The 20,136-nt window shown below is 38.7% G+C and overlaps 1 protein-coding gene across 2 annotated transcripts in view; it reads right to left on the bottom strand.

The window, feature by feature from the left end:
• The window catches only part of SERPINF1 (serpin family F member 1), a 210,083-nt gene that overhangs the window by 43,140 nt on the left and 146,807 nt on the right, over nt 1-20,136 (bottom strand). For both annotated transcript variants that reach the window (XM_044054367.1, XM_044054368.1), the window contains exons 5-6: nt 17,572-17,775; nt 7,294-7,436 (exon numbers count right to left, since the gene is read on the bottom strand). In XM_044054367.1, coding sequence (XP_043910302.1) covers nt 7,294-7,436; nt 17,572-17,775 — 347 coding nt within the window. The remainder of the gene's footprint in view (nt 1-7,293; nt 7,437-17,571; nt 17,776-20,136) is intronic.

The following is a 20,136-nucleotide window of genomic DNA, read 5'->3' as shown; positions in this document are numbered from 1 at the left end:
GGTTGCCCTGAGAAAGTGGATTTATATATATGTTTTTGACATATATAAATATATTTTTGCCTCTGACATTGTTTATTGTGACTCACTGCTTATTTGTTCTAAATAGATTTTCACTTTAAGATTTTTACAGTTTTATAGAATACATATACTTTTTAAAAGTTTTTAGAGAATTATTTATTTTGTTAAGGGTATTAGTGTACTTTTAAGATTGTTTAATGGCTTGTGGCACTTTAAATGAATGTTGTAGGATTTCTGGCACCATTTTTTCTGTATTTAAACATAAGGAAGTGATGTGTTTTTTTAACTCTGATGAAGTTCTGGTATAGGGAGGAACAAAAGCACTTAGTTAATAAAGTTACACACTACACAGCACCGTGGCAGATAGTTCCAACAAAAACTAGCTGCGTGTTCATTGAAACGACTTTAATAAAACCAGGTGAGCTCCTCCGTGTATAAACAAAATCGTTTCCTCAGACCGTGATAAAACAGCACTTCAAAGCGCATTTAAATTGTGTCTCAGTTACTTTGGACTTTTAGCTATTTAGGATAGCTTTAACACTAGTGAAACCTGTTTGGACTGTTTAGTTAATAAAGTTGTTGACTTTCACAGATTGAAGTTTTTTTTTTTATTATTTTTGTTCAGTTCTTCACTAGGTAAATGGATAGAGATTTGACATCCTGTTTTCAGTCATGAGTTGGTGCAGGTACACAAGGCAAAGCACTGCATAATTATTCACAGAAGAAACTATTAGTTTAAGCTGCAGAGTTGCAAGAGAAATATTGCAGACACTTTCTCTCTAAAATTGTTTAGATAAATAAGTACATAAATCTTTTTCTTTCAGCTGTTCCCATTAAGGGTCGCCACAGCGAATCATATATTTCCATTTCTTCCTGTCCTCTACATCTTTCTGTGTCACACCTAAATCAATAAATAAATTTAGAGCCAGCTCAGTGACCTAGAGGAATGAATTCCTGACTTTATGTGGGGGTGGGTGGGAGGGAGAGGCTTTTTGTCAGCCGACCCACAGTGGGTAGAAAGGAGGGTTTCTGCCTGTGATCTGATGTGTGATGGGAATGGTACTGTAATGTGAAACAAATTGCCATTAGCATTCTGGTATGGAGGCCTTAGAGGAACTAACTGACATTATATGCAGTGGAGTGTGTGACAACCAGTATCTCCACTCATGTCTTCCAATCCATCTTCCCTTCTTAGCCATGGCGTGGTGCCAGCCATGGAAAAAAAAAAGTGGGACATTAAAGTAATATGGAGCTATACAAACAGACCTAAGGAAAAGCTGATGATCAGATGGAAAACACAAAGATGGACAAGAAAATATTAAATTTAGAGCTAGGCTGCTTCTGGTATTTACTTCAGTTCTTTAAGCACTGACTTATTTTGGATAATTTACCCTTTACTCCTTTCTTTTTGATATACCATACATGTGCCTGGTCTGCATGTGTTTTCAGGCAGGCCATGGAACTGTGAATTTAAATTTATTACATTTTGGTAACAATGTCAAGCTCACAGAGCCAAATATTTCCTTTAAAGGGAAACCTGTGCACTCATCGTAAGTAGCATGTCTGTCAAAAAAGTCTAAAAAAATGACACAGAGCAAGGGAGAACAAGTAAGCTCCACCAAGATAACATCCAGAGATTAGGATCAAACCTCAAACCTTGGAGATCACAGACAACTCTACCAATCAGTACACATTCCAATTGTACACCCAAAATTAAATTTTTCAGTAATAGTGTGAGACTAAGTAAACAACTTTGTTTTCTAGAATCCTGTGGTGTGACCCTTCTATGGACTGCCATGACTCAGGCCCCTATTTTGCAGTCAGACACCAGAGCAATGTCAGTTGAGCAGCTGAGCAGACCACTGCCTCTGAAGCCCACTTTCTGGTAATGGAGGGTGAGCGCAGTATCCCCTTGGTTATTGTTTAAGAGGAGCTCCCTGGGAACTGGACTGAGGTTGCAGCCAACCACCCACAACCTGGGGAGCCTTCACTTCTCCTAGGGTCCAGAATCCAAACCTAACAGGCCCTCAGGTTTGCCCCTGCCTTTATTGTTTCAGCCTGCTGTTTCTTCTTCCCAGGTATCTTCACTGGATTTGGTCAGGCTGGCCCAGGACTTCATGGGTTTCACAACAACCAGGCAACCTACCCTGCAAAAGGATCCTGTACCAGGAATGACCCCTGGCCACTAACAAATCTACAACAACCAGGCTTGTGGTTGAGCTGCTGGCATACAGTTGTGCCAAATCTGCCTTTATTACCACCTGTAATATCTCACCAACAGACTTTCTTAGAAAGCCTTTTAAAACATTCTTCTCCTCTTCAATAAAATAATTCCATGCTAAAGTCAGTGTATGTGTTGGGCTACTCTGGGTACTAGGCTTTGCCATATACTCCCCCACCTTAGTATCACCAAGCTTGTCAAACAGCCCCCTTGAATGAATCAGTTTTCCAGACATTGCTCCCTGCAGAACTTGTCCATTGCCAGAAGGCCAGACAGAGCCAATAGATTGCTAACCATTTGTAATGTCAGGACCAACTAGAACAAGCCCTGAAATACAGAGACTGAATGGCTGAAATATTGGACTTACATATACTAAGTTCAAGATGCCATTTCTCGGAACATCCCCTTTGTTCAGAGGTATGGCAGTCTCAGAATTGGTATATATAGGTTTGGGGTGTGTGGGGGGACTTGCCTCCCACATGGGGGGTGGCAGAGGGGGGTTTACTTTCTCTCAAACAGAAGTTTAAAGGAGAAGAGTGATTTTCATGATTTGCTGTTCTCTTTTATTTTTGTTCTTTTTTTGGTTTGTCTGCACTCGGTATTTCAAGTGCCGACATTTCAATATGGAGCCAATAGACTGGCTGTCCAGTTGTTAGTCACCCCTGTTTAGTAACATAACTCCATGAGCATCAGCCACCCATATTACCTTCTTGTAAGCATTATTTCACTACAGGGAATATATACTTCTGCGTGGCCATGGTTCTAGATTGCTTCCCATTAATTACAGATCATATACTGACAATGGCCTAGGGCGGCCACGGTGGTGCAGTGGTTAGCATTGCCGCCTCACAGCAAGAGGTTCTCCGGTTCGATCCTCGGCTGGGGTGCCTTCTGTCTTGAGTCTGCATGTCCTCCTGTGGTCGTGGGTTTCCTCCGGTGCTCGGTTTCCTCCCACATCCCAAAGACATGCTGCAGGTGGATTGGACACTCTAAATTGGCCCTAGGTGTGCGTGTGAGTGTGCCTTCTGTGGAAGGTTGGGCGCCGGGCTGGCAACTCGACACCGTAAAACTCCACTGCCATTCAATGTGCGGACAAGGTGATCCGCTGTGGCGACCCCTAACCGGGAAAAAGCTGAAAGAAGAAGAAGAAGATACTGACAATGGCCTAGTCAGTACTCTAAAGGGAAAGCACTTTTCAATCAACATCAGAAGGATAAAACAGGCTAATGAAGAATGGCTTAGTAAGGAATTCAAATAACACTTTGTGATACAGAGGGAGGAAGCATCTGTCACTATAGCCACATTGGCAACTGTCCTCTGTCATAGAAGGGAATGCAAAAGGCTAACAAGAGGGCAAAGGGCTTTTTTCTTTACATGTACTCAGGACAGACCACTGTCTAATCACTGGGAATTATGGAGTGAAATTATCAAGATTGCTGGTAGGTGGAAGGACCATTTTGTCCCACCCCTGACTCTTGCACATGGACCATTCACATAGCCTGCTGACCTTGCTCAGCTTTTCTTAAGGAACCTCTTAAATGTGACCGTCTTACTACACTGGACAGGGGCAGACAACTGCTGACTTCTCCTGACTCTTCTCACTTTTTTTCCACTTTCAGAAGGTAACACGACAACAGCTTCAGTGATACCTGCCTGACTTCATTCAGGTTGGAAGCACTGGGATGGACAGTTTCCATCCAAAGTTTCTAAAAATATGTACATTATTTATTTATTTTGCTTCATTTTTCTCCAGCTTCCTCTGACCATTGGCTCTCACCACCTGATTGCCTTAGTGACCCATTTGTTCCCCCAGTGAGAACTGTAGATCCCAATAATTTCTGGGTAAAGACCAGCTAAATCAGGAGTAGGGCCATGATATATTCATTTGGACAAGATTTTCTTATTTTAGTCCTAACCTTCTCCTTGCACCCCTAGTAAGTGTTCATGAAGAAGTACAATGTATGTAGCTTGGGACGGTTACTCACTTCCACAAGTGACGTAGACCACAGATGATCCCACCTCCTTGGGAAAACACATTGTTTCTCTAGTCTCCACTGGGTAACCAGTGCACTTTGTTTTCTCCTGGACATAAGTTCCAATAATAATGTCCTGCACAGCTCCAGGATAGAATATAAGTATTATTTATAAACACTTTCCCCTCTCATATATCGCTAACCTCCTCCTTCTTCTAATTCATGTATGCCCACCCTTTCCCCCATTCATATCTCACCTACCATCTCTGTCTCTGTACCTCTGCCTCATCTTCCACTACATACTAATTTTCTGTATAAAACAAAGATGCTAATATGCAAAACTACAGCCTCTTCTACAAACGCTAACCTACTTGCTTTACTGCTGAAAACTTTTTATAATAGTCAAATGACATAACAATCGAACATATTTCTTACTTATCTCTAAACATATAGTTCTCTTTCTAGTAACTATACATATTCAATTTTGGTACATACGATGTTTGACATTTCAACTGTAGATCTCAAAATGTACATACAATTTTAATGTACATACATATCTGATTCACAATGAAAAATACCACAATGTTTTAATATATGTATACACAAAATGAATATTTTCTGTATTTTGTAATTGTAAAAACTGTACAGATTTTTCTCCTCCTACTATGCTACTTTATGTGTGTATTTTGTAAAGTTCTCTGTACTTGTATCTGTAATAGTTATGGAGATTTCCTCCCTAGACCTCAGCTGAAAATGGGATAATTTCCAGTCAGACTTTCCTGGTAAAACAAAAACAGATAGATAGATAAGTAGATAAAGTATTTCATAGGTAAATGCTAGGCTATCAGCCTGCAAACTATTACAAGCCTAGACAAGAACCAGAGGTTAGACTCAAACCCTGTACCTTGTATCTGTGAGATAAAGAACTTAACCATTATGCCAACACCTCCCGACTGTAGACTATCAGAACTATCCTTGAAATACCCCATTCACCTTCTTTTTTGGAGTGTCCCACCCTTCTACCTGAGAAAGGCAAGTGGACACTGCCCCTTCATTCTTCTCCTATGCCCTATCAGCTTCAACAGGCAACTGATCTGCTACTTGAATTCTAATAGCCTGGGTTGTAGTCAGGCCCTTATCCCTTTATACCAATGGAGCTGGGTAAATATGCAGACTATTTATTGGTAGGTACATTGCACAGATCTTTAACCTTTTCACCGTCTTGCCATTGTAAAAACTGGCTCCAGTAGTTCTTTCCTCAAAACATAAAATGCTAGTATTTCATCATGTAACAGGCCTGTATCACTTCTCCTAGATATAGCAAGCATTTATGGAAAATACAGTGATAGTTCATCTTCAGAGCTAAGTGTCTGCCCATGGTTTCCTCTCATAATATTGTTATGCTTTGGTCCAAGGACACAACACTATGAAAGCCAACTGGCTTTCATCTAGCCATTTTCTGAGAAGCAAGGATGGGGTGCTCTTGACTAGCACCATCTCTATTGGCCTTACTTTGGTGCTTGACCTGGACCATATACTGTTGTAGAGCATGGGGTGGTGCAAGGTCCTTGTGACTGGTCAGATGTTACCTAACAAATAACTAAGTTAAGATTATTAAAACTTTAGTTCTGCTGTCTCTACTGGATTGCTACAAACCTCCATCCTTGGACAGCTTTTTCTTCTTTATTAGATGTGTTACCAATTACTGTCTAGGCATGCAGGTCATCATGTATGCAGATGACATAGTAATGCTCAGTATTTTTCATTCCAGATTTCAGGTTAATATGAAGCTTCTAGGCGTTTAGCTCCTGTGACCTGTAGGTTAACCTAAAGAAGACAAATCCCATGCTGTTATTACCCCCAAGCCGAATCAACAAAGTTCCTATGGCCAGTGCAATTTAATGTTCAGATGGGATTGCACTCCATGTAGTCAGTAGCTTTGCATCCTAAAGATCTGACTGGATCTTTTTTAACTTATGTGTCACGTACATTTACTGCAAGTGAGAATGCACAGTCAGCTTAAACTGAAAATGCCACGGGATCTGTCTTCTTGTGTTTTGAAGCCAGAGATGTGGTTGCTAAGGGAGGGCTAATCATTCAACTGAATATAGTCTTCTATTTTACAGGGAAGTGTGCTTCAGGTACTGCTAAACACACATTTTAGATTTATTCTGCTTTCTTCATTTAACAAGCAGTAGTGCTGTATGGTAGAATGGGGCAGTGTGACTGCCTCTTTTGAACTTTGGTATAAGGCATTAATCTACAATGAACATTAAGCTTGGCTATTACACCCTCTGTTTCACTAGCCATGTTAATTGAAGATCAGTTTTTGATGGAGTTAAAAATTCAGCTGACCTTGTTGAGTTCAGAAAAATACCCCTGAAATGCAAAGGAAGAAAGTCATCTGTGAGTGCTTTTGATAGGTCGTATCTGCTGATCTTTACAGACAAGATCATTTTTTTTCATTTGAAGCCTATGTATTGTCCATTTGGGTATTACTCTCTGATTTTATGCCTTGAACCATGCCTTGGGGCTTTAGAGTCATGATATGAGGGCTTGCACATGCTGCTACCTGTAATATGATGTGCATGTATGTTCATAAAACAATGTCTAGCTAATTTTTTGAATACACTCACTTCTACTCATGTTATGTTGTACAGTCTGTGATCGTGTACTATATTAGCTACTGTGTAGAATCTGTGATCGTGTAATATAATATTAGCTACTGTGTAGATAATTAGTCCAGTTTATTCTGTCCAGCTCTGTTTTTGTACTAGTATATTAGAAGGAGCCTTAGTTGCTGTACCTGCAACTTTTTGTACTCCCTTCTGCTCCAAATTCTGTGGTGTAGCTAGACATGTGGCTGAAAATGATCTAACATAAATCAGTCCACTTCCCCACTTAACAAATAAACAGTTAACATTTTCTATCACTATGCCTTTGTGGACCCAACTTTCATTAATTATTTTTCTCTGTTGTTACCTCACTGCTAAATATTTTAGAGTGCAGAAGACTTTGAAGGTAAAATTTGTGTGGAACATAATGATGCTAAACTCAGATTTCTTTATTTGTGATATATACCTTGCAGTTGAGTTCAGAATCAAAGCCGAATTTGGCAGGGTAGTTCTCTCCATACATCATGGGCACTTTGACAGACTTGATATCATCCAGGTGAAACTCTTGAATGCCAGACAGTCGGGGGTTTAGTTTCTGTGCCCACTGACCTTAAGTTAAAACAAATAAAGAGGTAAGTAGAAAATCATTACAGGAGAATAAATATCAGTTAAACATGATAACATATCACCAGGTGTGTGAGATGACAAGTCAGTCACACAACCACAATCAAAAGATGAAAACCATGCATATAATTTATTGTACATATTACAGGACACATTAAGTGTCGTACACACCAAGCTACAATATCCCTAACTTGCAGGTTGTTATTATCCATCATATGATTTTTCATGCATTTCTTGGTGGTGAGTCGATGGTGACTGTGATTAATATATTTTTCACTAGATGTCTGTTTACAGGCATCTGTGGTTTTGAGCTTGGAACAGAAATAATGACTATAGAATTAGCAATTTAAACCCAGTTGTGCTTTCCCTTACTCCTGATGCCATAAATTTTATTATGACCAGTTCTTTACAATTGTTTCTACCATATTTAAACCTTTACTTGCACATTCAGAGATGAAATTTTTGAGAGTAGTTGAAATGCTATGTTTGTAGTGAGGAAGGAGCTGCATTTCTGCAGATGATTAATATAATAGGCAGATATGAACTTTTTTGTGTACGTCTTACAAAATGTGCTTCCTCTAAAATGCTTACAAGAGATTACAAGCAGTTTTGTTGAAATAAAATGAATGTGGACGCAGAGCTTAAAAACAGTTCCTTAGAATCTCCTTAAAAAGTACACTGTGGAGGTACTGACCTTTTTAAATCATAAAAGGTACTTTGTGGATGTGATAACCATATACTAAGTAAGTGTAATCAAAGATACCCATAGTATTCTGGTTGCAAACATAAGCACAAAATAAGGTACCTCCTTTTGTGTAATAATAAAGTACAGTAGGCATTCTGGGAACATAGGTTCATAGTTTCATAACTAGATACTAGGCTATCTGCCCTAGGGCATTTATAAGCCTAGCCAGAGTGTATTTGGCTTCTGCCTCCCTATTAGATTAGTCTACTGTGCCTCTGTAAATTAGGTCACAGAAGGTACCCTTTAAGATTAGTTTACTGTGCCTCTGTCTAGCAGGGACACAGAAGAAATCCCAGGGGTGAATTTGTGATTTCCCATCCATGCATCCAGATTTCGCTTGAAGAGGGTCAGCGAGGGGCTATGTCTAACATGAATTGGGATTCTATTCCAGAGTGAGGGGAGCCTCTGTGAAATGAATCTGTCCCTCCAGCATGTTCTATTTATTTTTGTGCTGAGGTTTAAGTCCCTGGAGCGTGTAGCTCTAAGGGACTTGGATTTTTTGAGGTGGAACATGTCCATTAATTCTGGGTTTGACATGGCTTTGTACGTCAGTCAGGCATAGATCGCCTCTGAATAGGCAGTAAGCAACTGAGAAGAGCTGGAGTTTCTTTAGTCGAGCTGCATAGGACATCTGTTTGTAGCCCATGATCCTCTTTGTGAGGTACTTTTGGGGTCTCTCCAGTTGCTGCAGGTGTCGGGTAAGGTACATCCCAAAAGGGGCATTGTATTCAATTATGGGCCTGATGAGTGACGAGTAGAGGGGCACAATGACCTCTCTTGATCTAGTTGCGAACCCTTTCGTGATAAGGCGGGCTACATAGAAGGTCTTTCTAACCACTTTGGCAACGTGATTATCAAAGGAGAGATTACTGTCTACGTTGGTCCCCAAATCTCTAATTACTTCTTCCGTACTTAATGGATTACCACCTATGTGGTAATTTGTGGGTACCTTGTTTATCCCAAAGGGGATGACTATGCACTTTTTAGCATTTAGGTTGAGGCCGTGGCTCTGGCACCAAGCATCCATCTCTGTGAGACCCTTTTGGAGGATGCTTGTGTCAGCTGAAGATTCGATTATGGCCCCCAATTTGCAGTCATCTGCAAACTTTGTCAGCCATAATCCCCCTGTGTTAGCCTGAACCTCAGAGAAGTATATACCGAACAAGAGAGGTCCCAGAACTGAGCCCTGTGGGATGTCACTTGTAACTGGTTTGGATTTGGACATGGCACCTGCGATTCTGACCATGTGGGTTCTATCCCTGAGCCAGTTTGCAACCCATCTTGTGATATAGGGGTTGATATTTAAGCTGGTAAGCTTATTTATGATGGCCGAGTGGGGTATTGTGTCGAAGGCTTTTGCGAGGTCCAGGTAGGCTGTGTGGACTACCTTGCCCTCATCTATGGCTTTGGTAACTGTTTCAAAGAAATTGACTAGGTTTAAGAGGCAAGATCTGTCCTTAACAAAGCCGAATTGGGTAGGGTTCAGTGTCTGGAGGCTCCCAATGTCTTTGTTTATGAGTTCCATGATAATACACTCCATAGCTTTACAGACCAGACTAGTCAGGCTTATGGGTCGATAGTTCCCGGGGTCCGTTGTGGCACCACCTTTGTGGAGTGGGACCACTGTAGCTGTATGCCATTCTTTGGGTGCATGTCCTGTAGTAAGGCTAAGTTTGAACAGTGACTTAATGTGAGGGTTCAGTTCTTCTTGGAGCTCGTGTAAGTCACAGCCTGGGACACCGTCCGGTCCCATAGATGCTGTGTTTTTTGCTTTGGAGAGGGCAGCTTTTACCTGTGCATCAGAAAAAAGGGGGCAAAGTATCTTATCAGAAAGCCTCCTACAGACATTGCATATGGCTGGCAGTGATATATTATAATGCTTTGAGTTGCTGAACCAGACCTTTTCATTTGTAGATTTGAGGGGAAATTAATAGTCACTTTTTCTCAGATATTTTCACTGGCAGAATAATACTGCTGACCGAGCATTGCAATTTAGAAATGCAAAGTACTTTTTTGTACCCAGGTTATTTATATATATTTTGCTTCAAACGTGATGAAGGAAGGTCAGATATGTTGGGGATCTTTCACACAAACAATATAAAGAATATTGGGAACACTTTCTTAATAGTAAGAGAAAAAATGTTTTCAGAAAGTTAGGTAGCATGAGTTGGTGGTGTATGTGGAAGTTACATTTAGTTGATTTAGAAAAAATAGGAAACCATGGCATGGAAATATTATGAAATACTTTTTTTGGAAAATGGTTATGAAGAGTTGGGTGAAAGAAAAATAAAAGAATTAAGAGAAGGAAGATGAATTTGTAAAGAAGTATATGGATGGTCGATTTCTTTAGGAGAATGTGCTAGAAAACGCTGTCAGATAAGGATAATATAAAGTTTAAGGTGTATGAGGAACATTTTTGCAAATGGTAAGGGTATGTTGTGGAAGACAATGCTAGATACTTTTTTTGAATGTAGTAGGGTGAAAGGGTTTTCGTAACGACTGTAAAAAATATATAAAAAAGAGGAGGCAAAAAGTGTTAACATGGATATTATGATGCATGAAAATTATAAAAACAAATGAGAAAGGTGGAATAAGTAGACAGGATAATTTTTAAATGGTTTGGTTTGTTTCTTTAGGATGATATCAAGAGGTTCTTCATAACAATATTGAGATGCAGATCAAGCCATTAAAAGGTTAAGGTTTTGGATATGGCAAAAAAGCATGGGCTTTAAAGGTACTTTTTATTTAATATGTTTGTCTATAGAAAATGGTTAAACATAAATATGTATGTATGTAAACAATAATGTTTTTGTATAACAAAGATCCCCTACTGTTTTCGTAGGAGATGTTGGTATAAGGTAAGGAAGGAAATCTTCCAGTTATGGTAGAACAGCAGAGGCCAGCTTTATAACTCACATAGTTATTGAAAATGAAGATGGAAACATTTCTGAAGGCCTCATTAATGAATCAGAAAGCTAAGAATACGAAATTTGCAACTTTCATGAAACTCAGGTTGAGATCATGGCACTGATCTGGTCAGAGTTTGTAGAACATGCAGAGGAGTTGCGGGGCCATCCAAATTTCTTTGCTGAGGTTCCTGAGTCATAACAGAGGATGGTGATGAAAATGGTGAAGCCAATGATGACCTTATACATGTGCAGCTTTGGAGATGAAGTTCTTGAGAGATGGGAATGATACGGCGGTGTCATACAGCAGACATGGAAGTGGTTAAGTAGTTGATGAATTGCATCAGGAATGATTGTGCGCTGAGGATGGTGCAAGAGGAGTTAGTTAATCAGTGTTTCAGCTCAGTTAGAATGTTGTCAGAACAAGGTATGTCATAACGAGGGAACCTCTGGACAGTTATTTTAAGGAACTGTTTAGTTACACAGTTGGACATACAAAGAAAAGAGATATAAGCTTTATTAAATGTGCCCAAAGAGCCCATTTGTGCTTTTACTTTTGGAAGTGAAGGAGTTTTGAACTTGTGTATGGGTGTAGTAAAGACTGAAGAGTCAGTCACTCTATATGTTTCACTCTTAAGACTCCAGAATAAGAGACAAAGCAAAAAATAATTAGAGAAAAGGCCCCATGTTAGTCTCAGTTTTTAGATACTAGTGCTGTTAACTTAAACATTTAAAAAAATTACTAATTGTAGGAGGTACTAAGCAAAAGTATAAAGCAAAATTAAGGATACCCCTACAAATTCTGTACTATTTTTTCAAACACCTTTACTGAATTATCACTTGTGACACAGGCAGATTTACATTCATATAAAAGTAATCAAACTATATTAACATAAACATTATACTTCACATATATTGCTATATATTATATAACCTAAGGATTATTACATAAATTATTCAATTCCTGCCTTTTTTTGAACAAGAAACATCTTCATTAAACCATCACTTATTGCATAGGCAATCATCCATTTATATAAATGAAAACAAAGCACATCACAAACCATACTGACACACTCCCAGTTGCAAACATTATACATCACTTATAATCTACCCAATCTTTCTCACTCAGACATTACATAGCTCATTTAAGTTCTGTCACCTGTTAGGCCTCATTCATCCCTTGTATGTATTGTTCCCACAATTCCCATTTTTTTCCTATGTAGTTTGCTCCTACAGTTTTCTAAAGATCTCAGTTTCAATTGTTTTATCTCTGTTACTATATTCACTACTTCCAGTATACTTGGTTTAGATTTCGATTTCCCTTTTCTAGTACTTGCTTTTTTTGGCGGCCACCATTATTCGACATAGCAAGGCCTTACCATGTCTAGGCAATTCCGATTCTATGTCATAGCTCAGAAAAATCATCTCCCTTGCCAGACCAATCTGCCCACCCAGCATCTCCGACAGTGCATCCCACAGAGAATCCTTAAAGTCCACCCACTCACCGCACGTCCAGAAAATATGTTCCCAATTACTTCTTTCTTCCCCTTCACACCTCCAACATTTACTATCTGCCTGAACAAAAATTCTCTGGAGTATACTTGGGGTATAAAAATATCTATGTAAACATTTCCAAGCAAAAATCCTAAATCTTCTAGATTTTGTTGCATATTTGGGAGACATATATATATCCTCCAATTGTTTCTTTGCGACTTACTTATCCAGTCTCTCTTCCCAATCCTTTCTAACCTCCTCTGACGGTTTGTTATAGTTATCATGCAATATTTTATATGCTGTACTAATTATTCCTTTTTTAATGGCAACTACTGTTATAGATTCTATTAAAAACTCTATCAGTTCTGGTCTTTCATTTAGGACCCTCCTAGTTCTTTTTCTTTGCTTATACTCTGATATCAATCCCTGATAGAGAAGGCAATCTCTAACCTGCAGTCCAAATAAATTCTTGCCGTCTTCCCATCCTGTCATCTTTCCCTCTCTAGTTATTTGCTCCCAATAACTTGGTTTCTTTGCTAGTTTTTTCCAATAAATTCCGACCCCCTCTTGTCTGTTGTCTGTATCCCTAATTGCAGTCATCCTTATTGGCAGAATCTCCATTCTCCATTCCCATGTTTGTTTAGTTCTTAGAATAATTTCTGCTACTTTATTCTGCATGGATATTGTTATTCTCTTTAAATGCCCCCATCCAAAATCTCAGTCTCTCCTTGTTTCTTGAGGTTCCCCCGTGTTTCATCATCATCCATTTCCACTTTGAATTATAGTTTTCTGTTTGTGCTATGTATAGGAGTCTTAACTATGTAGCTCTGAAATACCCCTTCAAATTGGGTAATCCCAATCCATCATGTGCTACTGGAAGAATCAGCTTATCCCACTTGACTCTTGCTGTCTTCCCCTCCCAGGTAAATTCCTTCAGCTCTTTATTAATTGCTACTTACAGCTTCTCCTCTGGTTGATAAAAATATGCCTGTCCTGTGTATAAAACTAAAGGGAATAAAAACATTTAACTGCTTGTATCTTGCTATCCATATCCATAAAACAGAGCTTCCAATTTCTCAATTTTTTATATTATCTTTTGTTTAGTCTCTTCCCACATATCTTTAGCTGCCGCACTAGAATAATTTTTAATCCATACTCCTAAATATTTTATTTTGTCATGTCAAAAGACAGAAAGCCAAACAGGGCAGCTAAAATCCCCACTGAAGTTACAGAATGCTTATTCAAGCCAAAAAGTCAATCCAGGAGTAGTCCAAGTGCAAAACAGGGCAGCTAAAATCCTCACTGAAGTAGCAGAATGCTTGTTCAAGCCAAAAATTGATCCAGAAATAGTCCAAGTGCAAAATACAGCTTTATTAAATCCACATAAAACAGATAAGTGCTTTCATCCCAGAACACTAGAACTTCATCAGATCTTTATAATGTCCCCGTAAATACGGGTATTCCTGAACCGGTTCATGTGTGGGTACATAATTTACCACTGTTGCCTTTATTTTAGCTTCATTACTTTTGTATCCCATAAAGATCTGAAACTGTCTCAAAATGTTCCACAACACTGTAATGTCCTTTTCTAGTTTGGTCAGGTACAAAATAATATCATGTGTAAATAAAGCCAGCTTTTCTTGACTACAATACCAATTATATCCTTGAATTTCTGATTCCCTTATTTTCTTTGCCAGTGGTTCTAAATATAATGCAAATAATAAAAGGGAAAGAGGACACCCCTACTTGGTTCCTCTGCTCAAGCAAAAATTATCAGAAAGGACCCCACAAATTAGGTACTATTGAGAAGTATGAGTCAGTACACGGAAAGAGTTTTTGATTTCTGATGTGACTCACATTTGACAGAAAGTTATTTAGGTCTTTTTTGACAGAATATTTACAAGACATATACATTCAAGAAGCATTATCAGGATGGTGTATTAAATACATAACATTACATTCATGATAAACTTGATTATTAGATGGGGAGAGGGGGATTTTACTATAGATATTTGTCACAATGATAATGTACTTTTTTATCAAAGGTTGGAGGGGGCCAGCTCCATTGGCATGGAGGAATAGAACCCTGGCTATAACCCAGCAACCTAAGTTCAGATAGTGGCTCCAGTGCCCACTGGAGAAATTGTGGTAAAACATGGCTTTGCCAGCTCACTTGTCTTGGATTATAAGCAGAACATATATGTGGGCATCTTTCCAATTGTAGAATCTCCATGGGACACTGAAGATCATTGAGTAATGCTGACTTCAAGGTGGCAAGGCAGTTCTAATGGGTTATGTCACCCATGAAAGCGGGTAATATACCCGTGATGATGCTTATTGCATGCTGAACCCTGGGGTGGTTGCAGACATGTACAAAGGGGATAGAGCCTTAAAGTTTCACCCCACCCTTGGATGTTTGATAGCTCTGCTCTTCCTCCTCAGTTTTTGACCCTCCTTAGAGGAACAAGTGGGCAATATTGATCTAGCCTCCCAGGGGAACAAATGAGCTGTACTGGGCAATGGAAACAGTAGAGCATAATAGTTATCAAGGCAGGGAGGAAAAAAGATCCCCCAAAATGCTGGATAGACATTTTAAGGTAGAGGGGCATACATATGCAGAAATAGAGTGGCACCTTGCTAGTGATTGATTTGATGGGTTTTGTACCTTGTGCAACAACAAAATGAATTTTTTGCTGGGAGTGTAATCCTAAATATGCAAAGTCTGTCAGGATATTGGGGCTATTAAACAAGTATTGAAAGAGGAGTAAGTGGAAAACCTGATAGTACATTACCAACACAGGTAACAGAAGTAAGGGACGAGTAAGAAGCACCTGATATGGTAAGAAGTGCACAGTGGACTAGTGATATCAGCAGTGAAGGTGAGTGCCCAAGCAATGAGAAAACTATTGTGGTGCATGAGAAAGGTCATAGGCAAGCTAAATATTCACAATGTCTGAGAAGTTCAGAAATGGTATTACACAGGAAAAGTAATATACACAAAGACAGCATAATCCTTGGGATGCTGTTAGATGAAGGGTAGTGTGTCTGTTTTGTATACAATATTACATGTACAAAATCTGTGTAAATGCTATTGTAAGTAATATACAGAAATACTTTAATTTCCTTAAAAATGTTCACTTAGCAAAAGGCGGAGATGCAGTGAAATACAAAATAAACTGTAATGGTAACTGAGTCACAGCCCTTAGTAAGCTCATGGACTGGAGTCGTACTTAAGTGGGTTTTGACTTTAATTGCACAACTGAATTTAGGCTGCCATCCTCTGTGAATGATGCGCTGTTTCTAATGCTGGTAAAGATTAAAAGTATATTGCTCCTAAGAAATGAACAAACTTCCAATTTTCATGAGACAGGCCTGAAGTTCTGATATATGAGAATGTTAACAACCACAAGAAAATTAAACTAACATTTCAGAGTTTATGTTTTATTGAGCTTTCATAATATGCTTTAATCAATTTCTTTTCTTAGTAGAATGGATGACCAGCATGCTGAGTTTGTCAAGTATTTGTTTATCCACCCAGTTTACTTTATGTCTTTGACCTGCTTTTGTTGCATACTTTCTCAACACGTCTGCAGACATTACTGTCATTCATTGCATAACATAATAATCAACATTTCTATCTGCATATAAAGTAGCAAGACAAAATTAAAATATTCACCTAAAATGTTTGTGGAAATGATTAAAAGATAAAACACAGCTCACTTCTCAAAAAACTGGAAGAGGAGTGCATGGAAAATAAAGGAGAACTAGGTTTGGATGAGAGTGTTGTCCTTCTAAGAGCTGCTGAGCACACTGACATCACCTAACGTTGTGAATAATTTAATCTCAGTTTCTGCACCTTTTTTGCAGTTCATGTCTTAAGCTACCCACAAAGGAACAGGTTCTATCCTATTAACATCTGTGTTTTTAATTTTTACTGGATATAAATTATACTTGATGGTAATATGCTAGGGTTGCTACCTTTTCAAATGGCCCAAGTGGGACATTTTTGGTACCAACATCAGATTTTACAGGCCGACACATACCCATGGTCAGTACAAAGGTTAGAACTTAACTTTTTTGCCTAAATAAAAGCTTATTCTTGTAGCATTTTAGTTGCTTATTCTGTTTCTTATAACATTTAGGTATTTTAGATACAGAATAACTGTTTTATGCAACTATTACATAAAATATAGGAAATAATTTTGTCCTAAAATCTCAGGACATTTGCCATTTTTACAATTTTTTGTCAGGACACAACTGCCCAAAGAGGGACTGTCCCTCGCAAAGTGGGACAGGTGGTAACCCTATAATATGCTCTCTTTTCTCCTACTTTCAGAAAAGAGAGAGATGTGAACAGTGGCAGCATGGCTTTAATTTCAGAGGCTGGCTAGTGGTTGCAGGACCATATGAAAGCCCAAACAAATTCGGTAGTTTCTCATTTGCATTTGGTTTGTTTTTTTTTCCAGGCAGTTGTCACCCAGATCTCTGCAGATCAAAGCAAATGCAGAGCATCAAGCCTGCACAAGTGAGCTTTCACAGCTTTGTAAACTGCTATCCTGATATACCATATTGGGTAAACTACCTAGGGTAATGAAGGATTGCCAAATACACATTTCCCCAATGAAAAGGAGTTTCTGTCATTTTGGATTGTCTGTTCTTCGTCCTGTAGTCTGCAAACAGTGATTCAAACTCATTCCAAACTCAAACTACTGCTTTTGCAAGTGGTTGATCTGACATTATGCCAGTAGACATAATGAACACTTCAAAGAAAACAAAACTATAATGATTACACTGACTAGGTGGCGGATAAACATTTTAAAGCATAAAGTGTCACTTTTCATTAATCCACATGACTATATGCATTATTTATGAGAAAAATGCTAACTTAATTGATATGTTACTTGAACAGAAAATACATGGCATTTTGACAGACAAAATCACTGCAAAATTGAAATATTATTTGCAAAATCAGTACCTTTGAAATGAACAGCACTGAGCAACAAAATGCTGAGGCTGGTGGGCAGCCCTTTCAAGAACTTGTCAACTTTTCCCTGTGTAGTCTGTTTGATCCAATCATTGATGCTGCGTACATCGGTTCGAATACTGCCAGACAGACTGCTTGGCCTCACTCCATACAGTGTTTCCACTTTGTTTAGAAAGTCCGCATTGGCTTTCACCTCTGATGAAACAAAGAAAGTGAGTAAGGGTTAGTGAGATCACATAAAGGACCTTGCAGGTCCTTCAGATCTGTATGTGAAGCAGCATTCATCCATCTATCCATATTCAGTACCTACCTTTCCAACGCATGGTCATAGGTGGCCAGAACCTATCTCTTCAGGCAATAGGCATAGGGTAGGAAACAAGCAGTTTTGATCCAAGCCAAGTCACTTACTCACATGTTTGAGATTTGAGATTTTGCATATGGACACAGGTGGAACATGCAGCCCACAGAAGGATGACACTGTCTGAAAAATGCACCACATGTGAATCACTCCACCTCTATGCCACCCAGGAGATTAGAAATAGTTTGTGTTATCGTGAACTGTAGGTTGAATTTCTGAAGTATTATTATAACAGGATGTTGGCAAATGAGAGCTCAGCATTGCTATTTTTGAAAGCTCCTCTTCTGCATATGTATATAAGTGTATGCATCATCTTCAGGTATGTTTCACTGCTAGTGACAGCTGAATATATCCAAATAATACACATTCTGGGGGGGTGCATATTACTTAATTGTACCACTCAGTGCCTGCAAAGAGGGATTTAATGCATCTGTATGTCATATTTGAGAAAACAGAACTTTACTGGTATGCCACAATGGGAATTCAACTGAATCTGTTGTTGTCATGAAGCAAGTAGCAATAGAAAATTAGTGGTAAATGTGGTACCATGCAATAGCAGGGCCAGCTGAGCAGTTTATAGGGTACTCAAGTGAAATTTCATCAGTAGGTAATGGTAAGAAAACTACTCAAGTTGTTTTACAGAACTGTAACATGAAAATACTTCTGTTACAGTGAAGGCCTGTGAAGAATATGTATAATTAATAGGGATGATATACATGTTCATACAGACTACATTAAGAAACATCTAGAAATATCTGGTGATAAACTGCAGCTGTGTTTAATGTAATGTACAATGAATAGGTAACATACTGCAGACCTTGCTTCTAATCACATTTCTTCCAGTGGCATGCTTTCTTACTGATTCATCACTTAGCTAGGTTAAAGCTCCTAGGTCACCTCTAAAAATAGAAATCCTGGAAGCACTAACAAAGATAAACATAATGACCAGTTAAAAAATTCTGACTTGTGAACATAATTAAGCAGCAACACTATCATCTGCTAATTGTCTTCAGTTAATGTGGTGAATGTTTCAAGGGAGTAATTTTAGTTTGTGCATATTATAAGAAACATGCCTTGAACAAAGAGATTAGAAATAATTGTTGAAACATGAGTTATCAGATCAAGGTTAATTAAGTAAATTCCAGTGAATTACAATTCAGTCAAAAAATATATTTATCTGACACCCCAAAGTACTAAAGTGTTTTGTCCCCATGCCTCCTAATTTGCGGCTTTATCTCCACAATCTTGCTGTTATTAATAACCATGTCTGAGGTTATGACATTGTTGGGAGGAATGAAAATATTTAGTATTTCTTGTATGAGCATAAATGGTTGTCTTTCTTTAAGATATTGCAGATCTGGTCTTGGTTTTGTCTAGACAAACTGTGTTTTGGTGAATTTTTTTTTGGATGAAATATTATTTGAAAAATTATATTTTGACAAAATATATGGCACTTACAACAAACATTTGAATGGACTCATATACTGCAGTGGTATCTATCTGTTCTGCAATAGGGGAGGTATATAGTATATAACATCTCAGCTCATAGTCTTCACAGAAACCCCATGATGGCTCTACACTGAGGAACTGATAGTCATTACTTTTCTGTCAAAGAATATAAATACTTCATTATGGTTTTAGGTACTGTCAGTTTCTTCCATAAAATGCGCTGGTATCTGGTATATGATATTGGAATCTTAGGAAATGTGGATATATTTTTGTCTCCCCACAGTTAGTTACTGTTTATCTTGTTTGATACCATCTCTCAGTCCTATTTGATTATTTTTTGTACAATGTCCTGAAACTCCAGGGTGGGGTGGAGGAGGCAGTGCACTAGTGAGTCAAGCCCTCACTGCAGGACAGTGTTCTCAATGCAGATGGCAGACATCTGTAGTGAGCTGTGCTATCATTCTTTTCACGCCACATCCTGAAGCTCAGGGGGAGCACTAGTGAGTCATACCTGCTCTGCCAGACTGTATTCTCATTGGTTGGTATGGCAGGGATCTCTAGTGAGATATGCTGTCATGCTTTTCATGCCACATCCTGAAGCTCAGGGGGAGCACTAGTGAGTCATACATGCTATTCTGGACTGTATTCTCATTGGTTGGTATGGCAGGGGTGTGTAGTGCGCTGTGCTGTCATGCTTTTTATACCACACCCTGCAGCTCAGAGAAACACTAGAGTCATACCTGCTCTGC

The sequence above is a fragment of the Protopterus annectens genome, chromosome 13.part0 (genome assembly GCF_019279795.1).
Source record: "Protopterus annectens isolate FY-2018-M chromosome 13.part0, PAN1.0, whole genome shotgun sequence".
NCBI lineage: Eukaryota > Metazoa > Chordata > Ceratodontiformes > Protopteridae > Protopterus > Protopterus annectens.
The sequence above is the reverse complement of the archived record's forward strand: the minus strand, read 5'-3'. Positions and strand labels throughout refer to the sequence as shown.